This window comes from Ursus maritimus, unplaced genomic scaffold (genome assembly GCF_017311325.1).
Source record: "Ursus maritimus isolate PB19 unplaced genomic scaffold, ASM1731132v1 scaffold_15, whole genome shotgun sequence".
NCBI classification, from domain to species: Eukaryota; Metazoa; Chordata; class Mammalia; order Carnivora; family Ursidae; genus Ursus; species Ursus maritimus.
Genome location: NW_024423897.1, coordinates 50,215,063 through 50,232,427, shown reverse-complemented (window position 1 = coordinate 50,232,427; position 17,365 = coordinate 50,215,063). Strand labels below are relative to the sequence as shown.

Below are 17,365 nucleotides of genomic sequence, written 5' to 3'. Positions count from 1 at the left end.
GGGGGGGGGGCACAGCAGGATGGTCTTGTACTTCGGAAAATGGAACGATGTGGGGCTTCCTGCAGCAGGCAGGTCCGCAGCGATGGACAGAACTCCAGCACACAAGGGAAGAAGCTGTCTCGCTGGGCAAACACGGGATCGGGGGGCGGCGGCGGGGGGCTCTGCGGACCCGACGGGCCAACAGCCAAGTCAACAGCTAGGCTGCTGCGCTTCAATATGCGACACAGAACTGGGTAAACAACTGAAATATCTCGGCACGGCCCCTCCTGTCATTGCTCTAATGGAGACATCCGGAGGCCCCTTGCCTACGTTCCACCCAGGTCAAGCCAACTGGGCACGCGGCGCTAGTTAGGGGCGCTACCCTGAGACTCCCCACAGCCTGGTCCTGACCTCCATCCAGGTCTGCTGTAAATAAAAGCAAACAAGGGCTACCCCGCCTGGTGACACATACAGGGGAAGGCCTCCTCCTGGCGCTTAACGGCTTCTCCCCTCTGTGCGCTTCTTACCGTGCCAGGTAGCCCAAGATGTGGGCCCGGATCACCATGGCCGCCCTCGTAACTTCCTCCTCCCGTTGCTTCTCCAGTTTCTGCTCCAGGGATTCTCGAAGGAAGACCTGGCCGAGGGAAAGGGACGCATCAGAAGCAAAGAACATGGGTGGTAAAAGGAGGTTCTCTCTGAGTCGGGGATAGCTTTTGGAGGTCAGGCTTTTTTCTCTCTCCGTAAATGTGCCCCCAACACACAGCCACGTGTTCTAGGACAGCCCCTCTCCAACTCCCTGGGGGGAGGGACGCTGTGTTGCTTTAAACTTTCCATCTGTCATGTACTAAGACATTTGAAAAATACAGTAAAAATATATTACTAGGAAGAAAAAGCAAAGATGTAGAAAATAAAAGTCCCATTTCAGGCATAGAGGACTATGAAGTGGCCAGCAAAGCTTACACTCACTCAGGTGTCTGTCCCACGTGAAGTTTAAGTCACAAGAAACCAGAGAGACACCCTATGTTACAAAAGGAATGAAAGGGAGGGAGGGGAAAAAATCCAAGAACTTTGCAAAATGTTACTTTGCTAGCACATGGAAACTCTCTCTGCAGGACTGTGAAGTGACTACTTACGATCATGGGATCTTGGCTTCAAAAACTTTAATGTACATTTTAAAAACTGACATTAAGAATGTAATTCTAAGGGCGCCTGGGTGGCTCAGTTGGTTAAGCGTCTGCCTTTGGCTCAGGTCATGATCCTAGGGTCCTGGGATCAAGCTCTGCATGGGGCTCCCTGCTCAGCAGGGAGTCTGCTTTTCCCCGGCGCCCTCTGCCCCCCTGCCCTGCACTCATGTTCCCCCTAACAAATAAAATCTTAAAAACAAAAAAAATGTAATTCTGAAAACTGAGTTTGAAATTAGAATTGAACCATTTCCACTCCATCTCAGTTTGACCCTCACAAGAATGCCAGAATTGGGACAAAACAGATCATAGCTATTTGCTGGCCTATTTCTGGGAACAGGCACCTCAATCCTATGCTTATTAAACAAGGGAAGTACATCTGCTAATTGGCACCCTCTGTCAGAATTCCCAATATTTGAAAAGATGAGAAAACATTAAGACCCTCCCGTCAATCAAGGTAGCTTTCAATTTTATCATTTCAGATTTACTGCCTGCGTAAGAAATTCTGAACTATTCCCTAGAAAAACTAGTGCCAAATATTGTTATGCTTTTCTATTAACAGTCAGCCCGGAAGCGTTTTGGTGGTGGTGGGCGGGAAGCGAAATGACACTCTCTCTCACTCATGATATTTGATTTATGCTCCTGTGAGTCATTCTGGCCTATAATGATGCATTATGTTTTCTTAATAGCACATTTTCCCAGACACTCTGCTCTGTCTCTTCCAAGACATTTGGGCAAAAAAAAAAAAAAGCAAATAAAGAATCCTACCAGCATGTGACTCACAGAAGCTTTACCTACTCCTGCTCTAAGTTCCCGAGCACTTGTAAAACTCTACCGCAAATAATTCTAGAAAAGTTTTCCATACAACTCTCTTCCTATCATTGCAATTATATGCTCTATTGATGCGTGAAGAGACTGCATCTTTGGCAAAACAAACACACACAAAAAACAAGCTACAAGTATAAAGCTTATTTATTTGATAACAGAGTCTTCAGAAATATGAATCTCTGAAGCAGTTTTCATCAAGACTAGACTTTCAAGAAGTTTTTAAACTTCTTTGAGACTTTTTTCAGCATTAAAGATCTTACCCTAATACTGTTTGATGAGTTTTTGAAAGTTCGAAAATCAAAATCTTGGGGAAGTGTAATGGTGGCTGGGCCGTAATTAAATAAAATGCCAGTTCTGATGAGCAATGTACTTAATCCATGACCCCACAGAGAGCTTTATGAAGGGAAGAGCATCTCTCACCTTACTGGAAGTCTACAGAATGTCTTGGTTTGAATCGGAATCAGAGAAATGCCTGCTTTAGTGTGAAGTTTCATGCCCATCCCAAAGAGCACTCCACTCCGCCTAGTAAATTTATTTCCCCATCTTTCTCTAGATGCTCTTCCACTAACCCGCAGGGCAAACAAATAAAGCAAAATAATTTTAGAGACCCGACTCAGCCTAAGACCATCCACCCTGCATTTATGCAAGGACACACAGAAAGCCACGTCAGTTCTCCCAGCCTCACAGTGAGCCGCGGCCGTATCCCCGTCCTCCTGGGACATGGCTGGGACGGAGACAGCATGACTCAGCCACTGTGAATGGAGGTGCTGCCCGTGGCAGGTGCCATCGGGTGGCTCCGGAAAGGGCAGTGCCCACTTGAGGGACCGCCCTGCTGAACTCGACTCAACATACAATTTGAACAATTTCATCTACCTTTTATTCTTCCTTATCCTAATAGCTCAAGAGCCTAAGGATTATTCTAGTAAGATGTCTTTATAAAAAAATAACCTCTTGCAGGCTTTATTGCCATAGAACAGAGGGAAAAAGGTCTGGCAACAGAGTCCAGGTGGTTAGAAAAATGAAATGTGTCAGAGTCACAAGGCAGCAGGGAGAGTCAAAACCAGGTCACCCTCAACTCAACCTCACAGCGAGGACACACAGGGGAATGTTCTGGACAGGCTGTTCATTGGAGGTTCAGGCAGGACTCCTACCTTCATTAGGAACGCTTCCCCAGCAGATACGAATTCTTGCCTTCCAAGAACTAAATGTGTTTTTATGTGAGCCAACGAATTCAGACCTGGTGCCGCGTCTGAGCTGCCGACCACAACGCTGTCCACGTTTCCCTCCGTCACGTGTGATGGGAATTTCTTTACCCGAAGTTCCAGATGTTCACTCGATATCAAGACGTTAAATACAAAGACCTTCTGGCAGCAACACTGACCAAAACACACACTAGTGTATAATTAAGCCAAACAGCGGCCAAGGTCAAAGCTATTTAGTGGACACAATTCAAACGCTCTGATGTTTACATTTTCTTCCCAATGTTTCTGTGAACTGTCAAGTTTTCATCCTACTTCTACCTCCAACTGGTCACTGATTAAAGTTTAACTCTTCTTTAAAGATTTCCTCATCTTGAATGCTCCACTGAGCATTGCAATCCACAGTGAGCTCCCTCCTGGAGAAGAGGTGTCTTTATTCCTAGAGGAGAGGACGCCACACAATTGATGGGTGACACGAGGATGTCTTCTCCCCCAGGAACATAGTAACCTGAAGGGCAATGTCATTAGGTGTCTGTGTCGCCTGTGCTATGCCTGGTCCCAAGCCTTGCTTGGGCTTCATTTCCATGATGAAATTGTAATTGTATGTGAAGTCGGACTGGTTCCTGAGAGCTCGCAGAAGAGACCAGCATCGTCTGAGACATCACTGTCCTGGCCGTCCTCCACTGTACAAGGCAGCGGGATAGGAGGAGGGTATCCGCTGAGAGACAATGCATTGTCTTTTTGATTAAAGTCAGAGCAGGCGATATTGTATCAAGAGTTCCATTTAAACTGTCTTTAGAAGGTTTCCCCTGGAGGACTAAACGGGTGACATCGTCGTTTCAACCCTTATAGTTTTTTAGTGCTTACCAGACACTGACTGAGCTCCTACTCTGTGCATTGCATACAAGAATGAACAATTAACTCTACGTTCTCTCCCGGGTGATTGTAGAGAAGTCAACAGGCCACGCCAAGATGGCACGAGAGCATTCTGAGTGTCACAATGGGACTGACGTAGATGGCAGAGGAGGGGGCTTGACTCAGTTTGGGGGTGTATTTTTCGTGCAAGGTGCCATGGAGAATGTCAAAAAGAACTGCCGTCCAAGTCCACATCTAAGCTGAGATGGAAGGATGCGTGAGATAAATAGGGGGTGAGATGGGGGCAGGAGGGAGGAGAATTCCAGGCAGAGAGACCTATAAACGTGTGAGGACACACCCTAAGGTGACCCCCCCCCCCATGAGTTACACCCCGGTTTAATCCTGCAAGTGTGGGTGGAAACGGACTTCCTTCTAGCAAACAGCAGATGGAAAAGTGATGGGCTGTCACTTCTGTGACTACACGAACTGTAAAGACTCCAGCCGAGAAGACTCCAGCCAGACTCCCCTGCTGGCCTTGAAGAAGTGGGTGCTGTGTTGTGGGATGGATCACGTGGTAAGAAACTGCTAGGGCCTCGAGGAGCTGACAGCAGCCCTAGGTGGCAGCCAGCAAGAAAACGGGGGCCTCAGTTCTACAACTGCGAAGAACCAGATGCTGGCACCATGTAAGCTTGGAAGAGGACCCCGAGCTCCAGAAGGGAATGCAGCCCCAGCTGACACTCCGACTGCAGCGTGGGCGACCCCGACAGAGGCCGGAGCTAAGCCACGCTTGGCGCCCTGACCCATGATACCGAGAGGGAATTAAAACATGTGTTGTTAAAGCCCAGCACCTCTGCACGCCCTCACTACCCTGGTGGGTGCTGGCATCTTGAACCCCCGCCAGGGTGAAACTGCTCAAGAGCAGAAGAGCACGGGCCGCCAGGGGGCTCAGTCGGTTGAGCATCTGACTCTTGAGGCTGTGATCTCAGGGTCGTGAGAGCAAGATCGAGCCCCAGGCTCAGTGGGCAATCTCCTCGAGATTCTCTCTCTAAAATAAATAAATAAGTCTTAAAAAAAATTAAGAGTAGAAGAGTATTCCATGACACACTTTCCCCTGCTGAGTGCCCCCCCATGTGCCCCCGAACTTGTCACTGATGTGACGGACGGAATGTCCGTGCCCGCTCCATCCGCCAGTGTGATGGGATTTGCACACAGGACCTCCGGGAAGTAATTCTGTTTGGATGATGTCAGGAGGGTGGGGCCCCATGATGGGATGAGTGCCCTCCAAGAAGAGGGAGAGGGGCCCAAGCTCGAGCTCGCTCTCCACCATGTGAGGACCCTGCTGGCCGACTTCCAGCCTCCAGAATGCTGAGAAATAAATGTCCATTCTTTAGGTCACCCAGTCGGTGGTATTTTGTTATCACAGCCCAAAGGGACTAAGATAGTCAACCATTCTCCTTTCTCCCCACCCCCCCATTTATTTATTTTTTGAGAGAGAGCCAGACTGGGGAGGGGCAGAGGGAGAAGGAGAGAGACGATCTTGAGCAGACTCCACACTCAGGGCTGAGCCCAACACGGGGCCCCACCACGACCCTGAGACCATGACCTGAGCCGATATCAAGAGTCGACGCTCACCGGACTGAGCCACCCAGGGGCCCCCTTTCTCCCTTTTTTTAAAGAAAGAAATCCTTTGGTTAAAAACAATGTAATATGAGTGGAAACTTTAAAATACTTTCCGGATGCTGCCCTGCTGCTCAGAGGGCCAGGAGGGTGAGGCACGAGGACCACCTCTTACTCTCAAGTACATCCAAACACTCGAAGGTCGACCCCCACCCCCACCGCCAGCTGCCTGCGTTTCTGTGCCAGGTCACATTTCTGTCTTTCCTGTGTGACGAGGCTCGGAGCGGAGGGAAGAATCAAGAGTTTTGCCAAAATGAAGATTTTGGCAGCTCCCTGATAGAAGAAGAATGGGTCACACAACCAGTTTTCTGGCTAATTTTTGCTACTGAGGCCAAAGTTTCTGCCCCTCAGCTACCGTCTGGAATAAAGGCCTCGTCTCAGCCACACCAGCGTGTTCCAAAAATGACCTTCACTTGGTTGTCTAGACTGGATTTTTTGTGAACCTATGAGATTCCAGACTGTTGGCTAGTTTCTTGCACAACAGCTCCCGTGGGGCAGGGACAGCATTCGGCACTCGAGTTACGAACAGTTAGAAGGGTCTGGGCTCTCACTTCTCTGAAGCTAGAGGCTGCCCAGCACTCCATGGCAGTGAATTGCTCATCGGCCCAAATGTGCTGACTGCCTGCAGGAAAACACACACACACACACACACACACACACACACACTCACTCACTCACTCAGGGTCCGAGGTTTCAGAAAACAGAGATCCTCACAAGTCCAGAACTTCAGATAAATATTAACTGTCTGGAAAACAAAAGACTATGGTGGGCACAGTACCATATCGTCCCCCAAGTTCAAAAATAATTTGTTAGCCGTCGCACAGGTTGCCTGCCCTAACATCGTCCAGGAGTTTGATGGGATGAATTTTTTTTTTTTTTAAGATTTTATTTATTTATCTGAGAGAGAGAATGAGTGGGTGGGGAGGGGCAGAGGGAGAGGGAGAAGCAGACTCCCCACTGAGCAGGGAGCCCGATGTGGGACTCGATCCCAGGACCCTGAGATCATGACCTGAGCGGAAGGCAGACGCTTCACCGGCTGAGCCACCCGGGCGTCCCAGGGGATGACTGTTCTTTCTCTGTAACTTTACCTTGGTCTTGCCCAGCTGCCACTCGCTGTTGGAGGAGTCGTAGAGCTGCAGCAGGGCCGTGCACTTGCCCCTGATGTCGTCGGGCACGGCCGCATTCCGCATCAGCACTTTATACCTGCAGCGTAAAGACGCCACGCGTCACCTTTTGCTACAATTCCTCTTTTCCCCAGTCCCTCTGAAAAGAACGAGGATCTATTCAGCCCGGCCTTGCCTTTTGTAGAAATCCTGAAAGGGTCTTCGGACTGCATACCCCGCCTTCCGGATCCTCACGGTCTCCAGCATCCCGGAGTATCGCAGCTGGTTTAGCACGACTGCCTGGTCAAACTGGTCTGGCATCTAGAACATGCAAAATGGTGAGAAGAAAAAGTGAATGAGGGGCACCTGGGTGGCTCAGCCCTTAAACAGCTGCCTTCTGCTCAGGTCATGATCCCAGGGTCCTGGGATCAAGCCCCACATCGGGCTCCCTGCTCAGCGGGAAGCCTGCTTCTCCCTCTCACACTCCTCTTTTTTTTTTTTTTAAAGATTTTATTTATTTATTTGACAGAGATAGAGACAGCCAGAGAGAGAGAGGGAACACAAGCAGGGGGAGTGGGAGAGGAAGAAGCAGGCTCATAGCGGAGGAGCCTGATGTGGGGCTCGATCCCATAATGCTGGGATCACGCCCTGAGCCGAAGGCAGACACTTCACCACTGTGCCACCCAGGCGCCCCTCTCACACTCCTCTTGCTTGCGTTCCCTCTCTCGCTGTCTCTGTCAAATAAATAAATAAAATCTAAAAAAAAAAAAAAAAAAAAAAAAAAAAGAATNNNNCCACCCCCATTCTTACACACACACACACACACACACACACACGGAACCACACACAAATATAGACGAGAAAGCAAACCCCACCCCCAGGGACCCATCGCTTGGCTTCAATAACCATCACCGTGTGAACACTGCACCATTCACGAGCCCTTACTCCCTGCCCTTAAATTTTTCTGAAGTCCCAGACTTCACATCATCACATTCGTAAATACAATCAATACCATTTCTTAATATAACCACAGCACCACTGTCATATCTTAAAAGATACCAATAATTCCCTGGTATTAATCTCCATGTTCAAATTTCTGACTGTTCTCACATCCATAAACATAACCAGTTTTCAATACTGTTTTTCAAAGAACCCAAAGAGTGTCATCCAGATGTCACTTTATTTACTTTCTGAACTTCTATTTCAAGGAACTGAAAGGCATTTTTCTAGCCAAAGAACAGAGCGACCCAGTGAGGGACGGAGGGAGGGGTCAGGCTGGGGTGGGGAGTGGGGAGAGAGAAAGCACACCAGTGGAGAAAAGGGACAAAAATAGAGAACTGTAGTCTTCTCAGTATCTAGTCAAATCCTCCACGTATGGAGAGCTCTACACGATGGTCCCTAAGTAAATGAATCCCGGAAAATCCAAACCAAAGACAGACAAAAATCAATCCAAACCTTCATGTCCTAAAATGTATTCTCTTATCTACTCCGTTCCCAAACCAACTGCATTGCTGACAGCACAACGGTCTTTCAGGGGAAAGCCCAAAAGTAGGCCATTTCCCACTGGCAGCTTTTTGGGCCATGATTTGTTTTGCAATCCAAACAGCCATTCCCCTGAACTAATTTCTATCTTATCCTTTATTTTATCTATTTTCTATCACACAACTGTGAATAAAATGACTGAAAGGAGCACGACAGGACGGAAGCACACTGTTAAAAAGTACAAAAAAAAAATTGCAGTCCTTATAAACGCGGTCATTAATACAAATTCAGGCTTAAAGCTATCTAATCCCGCAGGCTTCCCAAACTAGAGAAGAATAAATCTGGAGAACGCTCTGCAAATCTCCCCTACAGCTTTTGATGGGACAGCCTGCCATCGTCTCTCCAGCAGGCGGACTTCTCTTATATTTAATTTAATTCCTTCTACAAACAATGTGGTCAACTTGTCCCTACTCAGCAGGATTCTACCCGAGGACAGGCAATAAAGTAGGGCAAACGTCCAAAAAATTGTGGCTCCCTGGTTTTTAGTCTTGATTATTTAAATATCCCTGGAAAAGTAAGAAAAACATAAAAATATGAAAAGTCACCCTTGGTTACTCTTGCGCCTTATCTGTGCGTTATGAGAAATGGAGAGAGGCAACAGTTCCGAAGGTATTCGGTTAACACGCTCCCGCTATGTCATCTGGGAAGAGAATCCGAGCAGGAGCATCCACAAAGCCCAGCCTAGAGCTGGCGTAGAACACGAATAAAGCATCAGACTTCCTCAACTTTGTTAAATTCGTAATCAGACGCCTACGAATTTAATATTCAATCACTGGATGCTCCAAGACGCTTCTCCAGCTCTCCCCGTTCCTGAGCCACACTGTTTTTCTGTGCGTCTTTCCCTCCCCTCTGATCCCTATTTAACCAAGTCCCCGCGATTCCTTAGTTTGGCACCAGTTCCTAGAACGTCCTAAAAAAATATTACGAAAGGGACGCCCCCATCCAAAAAAGTTCAGCCTCACTCACCATCTTCAGCCCCTCGGAGGAACATTCCACCTTCGGCTTAGCTCTCGGGCCAAAATTCATATGGAAAACGCCTGCCACACTGACCTTTCTGCCACAGCTAGAGACACTGAACAATAAGGAACACCATTCCTGTGCTTTAAAAAGTGCTCGGTCGCCATGACAACCCCTTCCATTCTCGGGCTAATTAGTGTGGTGTGGTTGTAGGATTTCGTACAGCCCAGGGAGGGGGGCAGGGAGGAGGGAGCCACCGGGAGCGGCCCCGCTTTCCAGGCTCGCGGTGCGATTGTGTTTCTGGCCCTTCCTGGTCATTTAAGCAGGAAGGGGGATCCGCGGGCACCACAGCAGCAATCACGAGGCGGGGGTGGGGGGGCGGGGGGCCTAGCATTTCCATGGCTGGTTCTCTTTCTAGTTTCAACTTCCTTCTCGGGTGATTTTAATATCCAAAGATGACCCAGCTGGGGGCTGGACACGTCACAACTTACAAGCTTTTTTCCTTCCAAAACTTCCCCAGTGCACACTGGTCTTCACTGGGAACTAGGTTTCCAGGGCTCTGGAGTTCTCCCTGACAGAGACCGCCTGAAGTTTTGAGGGCAACAAATAACATGGACTTTGGAAGTAACAGCTATCCGTCAGGAATCTGGGCTTTAAACACCTACTATGTGCAAGGTTTCGGGGTTCATGCTCGAGAAGACCAAAAAAAAAAAAAAAAAAAAAGTGGGGCTAGATTTTTTTTCCTTTAATCAACAACCCCCACCAGGGCGCTACATTTGTTACAAACGATGAATCCACACTGACCCGTCATCACCACCTAGAGTCCACAGATTACAGGGCTCAGTCTGGTGCCTTGAAAGGGTTTTGATGTATGACACACCCACCACTAGGAGGCCATACAGAGTAGTTTCGCTGCCCCCCAAATCCTCTGTGCTCCACCCACTCATTTCTACATCCCCCGACCCCTGGCAGGCACTCATCTTTTCACTGTCTCCTTAACTGCTTTTTTAACATTTAATTTTTTAAAAAGCAGTTTAAGGTTCACAGTGACATTGAGAGAAAGGTCCAGAGAATTCCCTTAGCCCCTGCCCCCAGACGCGTAGCCTCCCAGGGGCTGCACTGTTTCCCAGAACCCTTCAACTTGGGGGGGGGGGGCAGGTATACCAATTCTCACTCCTTACGTAGCAGAAAGCCGAATATAAAACCGTATCAAACATTAAAATTAAGTTCCTTAGGAATGCCGAAGAAAGCAAAGTATGAGGAGGTACGGGTGACACATAATTTGAACCCAGGCCTGACCCAGAGTCTTCTATTCACTGCTGCAGGGGAAGGGGCATTCCACAGAGAACACAGCAGAAACAATAGCTAAGAGGCAGAACAAGAACCTGGCGTGTCCAGTTGTCAGTCTGGGACACAGGGGGGTGCGGTGGACCCAGGCAACTGCACTTCCTGCGTCCAACTTCGATGGCAATTGTTTTCAAGGTTAGGAGCCAATAGAGGCTTAGAGTAAGAGACGAATGCTGTCAGACCTGAGGTGTACAAGGATCCCTTTGTTGGCAGCGTCAAAACTGGAAACAAGACCAGATGAACGGCCGGGGATATTCTGATATCAGGCACATCATGAAATATGCAGCCATTAAAAACAGGAGCAAGAGAAAGATGCACCAGTTGACTCTCAGGCCTTTGGCAAGGTGGGAAAGGATGCAGGGAAGTATGTATAGCAATCTCATTTTTGTAAAACAATGACCTCCCCCCCAAAACCCAAAAGAACCGACCCCCCCCAAAACTAAAAACCCTGCCCTATGTATCAAATGCGCACGACTATGCAGGCATACCGCGTCTTAGCATGCTTCACAGATACTGTGTTTCTCGCAAACTGAAGGGTTGCGGCAAAGCTGTGTCAAGTCCGTCGGCACCATTTTTCCACCAGCATTTGCTCACTTTGTCTCTGTGTCACGTTTTCGGTAATTCTTGCAATATTTCTAACTTTTTCATTGTGATCAGTGATGATGACTCGCCGGAAGCTCAGACGGTGCGGAGCCCTTTTAAATGCAGGTGTGTACACTTATGACATAACGCTACGGCACACTTTATGGACTACTGAATAGTATACATATGATGGTCTATGCACTGGGAAACCAAAACATTCATCTCGCCTGCTTTTTGTGACATTCACTTGATTGCAGTGGTCTGCGACCAAACCCAAATATCTCCGAGTATTCCCAAGTCTAGATACGCATGTGCAGAAAAACAGAGCGAGACTCATGCTTGGTCCTTACTGAGTAGGGGGCGCTGCTATGGACCCTGGGAAGAAAGGCTGCTAGGACAAAAGGGAAGCACTGAACGAACGAGATAATCACGTATATACAATATGACTGTTTTTCTACGTGGCTAGGTCTTTGAAGATGTTTAATAAGTATCATTTTTTACAAGGTAAAAACCCAGATATTGAGTGGATTCCAGAGGTCCTGCATGGAACAGAGTGAAGAAGGGAGAGAGAAGCAGGGAGACCAAGTGTGAAGCTACTGGAAGGATACTTTAAAGTAGAAACAACCTGAATGGCCACCAACAAAGAATGCACGGGGGCGCCGGGCTGGCTCAGCTGGCAGAGCACCTGCCTCTTCATCCGGGGTTATGAATTCGAGCCCTACGCTGGGTGTAGATTACTTGAAAAAATGAAAATAAAACAAAAGCCCCAAATGAATGGATCAACAAAATGTATCTATTCACACAATGGAATAGTATTTGGTCACCAGAAGGAATGAATTAGCACTAATACACGCTAGGTGAACCCTCAGAACGTTCTACTAAGTGAAAGAAGCCTGTCACAAAAAATCACGTGCGTGGTATAGGATTCTGTCCATATGAAATGTCTAGAAAGGGAACTCTGCAGACACAGAGTCGTGGCTGCCTACGGCTGGTGGAAGCAGTGGGGGGTGTGCCGGGGAGGGGGCAGGCCAACAGTAGGGGGTTTCCTTGTGAGCTGATGAAAAAGTTCTAAAACTGGCAGTGCTGATGGGTGCATTGTCTGCGAACCCACAAACACCTGCCAAATTGTACACTTCAAATGGGTCAATTGTATGGTACGTGAATTCTATCTCAATAAAGCCAGTTTCTTAAAGTATTTTAAAAGCCACACAAGGGGCGCCTGGGTGGCTCAGTCGTTGGGCGTCTGCCTTCAGCTCAGGGCGTGATCCCAGCATTATGGGATCGAGCCCCGCATCGGGCTCCTCCGCTGGGAGCCTGCTTCTTCCTCTCCCACTCCCCCTGCTTGTGTTCCCTCTCTCACTGGCTGTCTCTCTCCCTGTTAAATAAATAAAAATAAAATCTTAAAAAAAAAAAAAAATAAAAGCCACACAAGACATGGAGGCATTTAAAACGGAGAACAGCCGGGTGCCTGGGGGGCGCAGTCGGTTAAGCGTCCGACTCTCGGTTTTGGGTCAGGTCTGATCAAGACTCTCTCTCCCTCTGCCCCTCCTGCTCATGCTCTCTCTCAAACAAATATGGAAATCTTAAAAAATAAATAAAAATTTAAAAAATAAAATGGACAAGTAGCAACGGATGTGCGGGAAAGTCTCCATCCTGGAGACAGGATTGAATATGTATTTGTTTCAGGTAATTCAATTCTACGAAAATCATCATCATCATCATCGGGAAAGCTATTTTCCCCTACCATCTTAAAAAGTAAGATTTCAGAATGCCTAGACAAAACGGATGACTGATAACAGAACATGCTAAGATCTCCCCCCAAATCCAGCTACGAGCAAGCCCTCCCTTCTGCAGCTCCAAATCTCAATAAAGGGCAAGAGAGGTGCTGGTAAACAGGCACCCGGGGCAGGCGAGGCGCTTCACAACCAGAGACAGAAATAAACGCATTTATGCATTAATGAATCTGATTACCCTGAACATTACCTAGCCTTTCATAATTTCATAAATATTGCATCAAGATAATAAGGATGTCAGCGAACTTGGAAATAGCTACGTGTCTACAATACGAGGATATTCAATCTGTGCTTACTGAAGAAAGAACGAGTTCATTATCGATGGGCCCTCAAAGTTCTCGGGGGGGTCAGCCAGGACTTCAGGGAGAAGGTACTTCTCTACTCTGATTGCATGGGTTAGAAGGGCAGATTCCATTTTGCAGATGAGGAAACTAGAAGTTCCTTCCATAGACTGAGGGCAACCTTCCAGGTAACAGCATGAAATGCACCTGTCCCTGTTTGGACCCAACAAACGACTGGGTCCAAATTTGGGAGATTGGCTCCAATCTGCTTAGAATGCAACACGGCAGCAAGCTGTAGGCCTGACTATCCAGGTCCTCGGAGCACAGAAAAACCAAACATGAGATCTGAGCATTATACCAACAAGTGCCTTCCTTACTGCCCTTAGTAACTTAATAGAAAAAAAGTTTTAACTTTCTATCTTATAAGACTTAATCTTTCATGCCCCTTTGGTAGACTGTTTCTCAAAGCGCCTAGTGTAACATTCTAAAATTAAAGAGTTCTATTTTTTTCCTCATATTTTTTAAAGGATGCTGACCTACCTTCTCTGTGTGAAATACATTCAACTTTATTTATATACATATTATGTTTGCAACCAAGGGACTTATTTCATTGTCCATATTGTGTTGGATTAGTCCCTGGCATCCTAGGAAATACAAAATAAGCGAATTATTTAGTAAAAAGAACGCTTACGTGATTCTTTATTTTGGTAAGTAAATATTACGGAGCGGGGGGAATGGCACTGCAACTAACCTTACAGACAGGATTTAATATCTTAGGTGTATTTGTGTTGTTATTACCATTATCGGATACACCTTCACTCTATTCACCTTTAAACATAAACCTCACCTCTGATAACCCTTCTTCAACTTCAGAAAATCAAAGATTCCAGAAAGGCTTATCCAAAGTCAATTATGTCACACTAATAAACTATCATTCCCAGCCCTGTAATGACTGGGAAGTCTTACAATGGGACGCCTGTCCTCACCTTACTAATTAACCAAAAAATTAATTAAAAAAAAAGATGCAAGGCCTCTCAATCTATTTGCTGTGTTTGCTACGTCCAACTCTCAAAAGCTGTTAATAAATGTTGAACAGAAATTTATCATGCTTTGAAGAGTTTTCAAAAGCGTGGTTACTAAAGCAGCAATATAATTTTCCTGACCTTGAACAGGCCCTAAACAAAAGCCCATTAAACTAGCGACAAAAATTCTTTGTACTTACATCAGTCATTTCACTCCCGGGCTGTTAAACATTTGTACACAGTCGTTGCCCCTTGCTAATTTCACATTTTGAGCAAAGAGGCAGAAACTAATTTCCCCTGGAGAAGAGGCAGCCCCCTCCCCTCTCCCAGGCGAGGAACAGGAAGCAACAAGGTGACAATGACTGTTAAAAGCTGTGAGTCAGTCCTGGGGGTGAGATTATAGAGCATGGAAATTTCTCCCTCACCAGGCACAGCCTTACACGAGACACCCCTCCCGGCCAAGTGCAGTCACCACCCCGAGGAGAAAACGCTGACCTATTACAGCTAGAAGCTGCTGTGCTCCCCGCAGAGCCACACAAACCCCAACTACTCAACAGGAAAGGAGAAACTGGAACAGAGAACACGCACACGCACACATACAGAGTCTTTCTGAAGTGTAGCTCGTGCCCCCGCTCACCAACTCCCAGCACACACCGAACGAAGACAAAGGCTTCAAGTTCACATTCAAGGCCCCACCATATGGCTCCGGTCGGCCTTCCAGTCAACACACAGCTGGTAAACCCTCCATTTTATTCACATTCTAGAGAACTGTAACTTTCTGGACTAAAGCCGTCACTTGCTGTCTTCCTCACCTGGCTCTAGCCTCACCACCAGCTGTTCTCCCTTTGTCTCTAACTGGTGAGTTTCATGGATCTTCGAGGGCTCTCTCCAACATACCCTCCCTCAATACATAAATCTGCTCTTGAGGCATCTGACCAGCGCCGTCTGTCACCTCCCCTTCCCTTGGTAGCACACGTGTACTTGCCTTAGGATGTGACCTTGACCATGCGGCTTCTCATGTCATGCATGTTTGCATGTCTGTTACACATATCCATGTGAAGTCCCCACTAGATGAACCATTCTCTGAGGGGAGGGTCTGAATTTTATGAATTTGTCACTAAGTTGCCTACCATTGGACCCGACACACCAGATTCACACACTTACACTACGGTGTTGCATAAATGAAACTGTGGTTCTGTTCACAGCCTTTCCCAGTGTGTACTTATTTGGCAAGGACTCAGAGACAATATCAAAAGTTCATCAAAGGAAAAATTAATTAACTTCTCTGTGAAAGATACTGTTAAGACAATGAAAAGAGAAGCAACACACTGGAAAATATTTTTAAAATATTTATCTGAGAAAATACCATATCCAACATACAGAACACTTACTAAACACGACGAAAACCACCACCCGATGTAAAAAAAAAAAAAAAAAAAAGGAGAAGATCTAGACACATCGTCAAAGAAGATTCAGGGATGGCTACTAAGCATATGGAAAGATCCTCAACAGCAGTTGCTTCAGGAAATTGCTAATTAAAACAATGATACCTCCATGCACCTGCTAGAATGATTAAATCCAGAAAACTGAAAATATGCAATGATGGCGAAGACGTGGAGCAACAGGAACGTTAATTCATGGTTGGATGCAAATGATAGTCGATTTGGAAGACAGTTTCTCATAAAGCTAAACACAGTTTTATATGATCCAGCAAGCATGCCCCTGAGGATTTAGCCAATTGAACTGAACGCACAAAAACCTGCAGGTGAATGTTCGTAACAGCTTTATTCATAACTGTCAAAATCTAGAAGCAATCAAGATGTCGTCCAATAGGTGAATGGCCAAAGAAACTGTGGCATATCCATATAATGGACTATTATTCAGAGATTTTTAAAAAAGAGATATCAAGTTCCCCAAAACACGGCGGGCACTTAAATATATGGTGCTACAGGAAAGCGGTCTGAAGTGAGCATGCGTGTCCACTACTGGATTCCAGTTACGTGGCGTTCTGAATAAGGCAAAGCTGTAGAGACGGTATGAACAGCAGTGGTTCCCAGGGACGCAGCGGGGAGGGATGAGCAGGTAGAGCAGAAGGAAATTTTAGGTTGGTGGAACTATTCTGTATGCTACTGCAATGGTGGATATACGACAGGATACATTCGCCCACACCCAGAGAATTTTAAAGCCGAGAGTGAACCCTCGGAGGATCCCAGGAAGTAGCGCATGTTGTCATAATTGAACCTCTATGTATTACAAAGGCGTGAAAACCACCTCCCGGAAGGGCTGGGGGCCGGGCCGTCTTAGTACCGGCGGAAACGGGTCTGGAAGACTAAGGGCAAAAGGAGCCGCGGAGGCGCGCCGTACTGTAGCCGACAGAGGTCTTCCCTGGGAAAACAGGCTCACGACTCCACTACTACTCTACAATTGAATGGATGGTGAATGGTGGGAGCCAGGTTTCTCACTGTTGGAGGGTGAAGTTTGCAAGAAGACCATAATAAAACAAATTCTATCCAACGAGATTCGATTTACTTTTATGAAAACAGGAGCAGAAAAACTCTGTTCTGGCGCCGGCCTCACTGGTACCCGGCAGGATGCCGGCCACAAGGCCCAAGCGGTCCTCAAAGCGTGTTTCTAGAGAACATGCCCAAACACAGCTCGATATCCCTTTTTTTCCTTTTTTTTTTTTTTTTTAAGATTTTATTTATTTATTTGACAGAGATAGAGACAGCCAGCGAGAGAGGGAACACAAGCAGGGGGAGTGGGAGAGGAAGAAGCAGGCTCCTAGCGGAAGAGCCTGATGTGGGGCTCGATCCCATAACGCCAGGATCACGCCCTGAGCCGAAGGCAGATGTTTAACCGCTGTGCCACCCAGGCGCCCCCCTTTTTTTCCTTTTGACTACTTACAGGACACAACCAGAATGTTTCTATAGGAAATGGCTCGGCTGCAAAATACAATGATGGCACTTTGCAGTATAGCTTGAGGACGAAAGTAAAAGAAATTGGGAAATAAAAGTGGTCT

At 46.9% G+C, this 17,365-nt stretch overlaps 1 protein-coding gene across 1 annotated transcript in view; it reads right to left on the bottom strand.

Moving 5' to 3' along the window:
• Positions 1-17,365, bottom strand: part of MYO10 (myosin X) — a 206,438-nt gene that overhangs the window by 31,151 nt on the left and 157,922 nt on the right. Inside the window, exons 20-22 of the mRNA XM_040630534.1 lie at positions 7,019-7,143; positions 6,808-6,922; positions 507-613 (exon numbers count right to left, since the gene is read on the bottom strand). Coding sequence (XP_040486468.1) covers positions 507-613; positions 6,808-6,922; positions 7,019-7,143 — 347 coding nt within the window. The remainder of the gene's footprint in view (positions 1-506; positions 614-6,807; positions 6,923-7,018; positions 7,144-17,365) is intronic.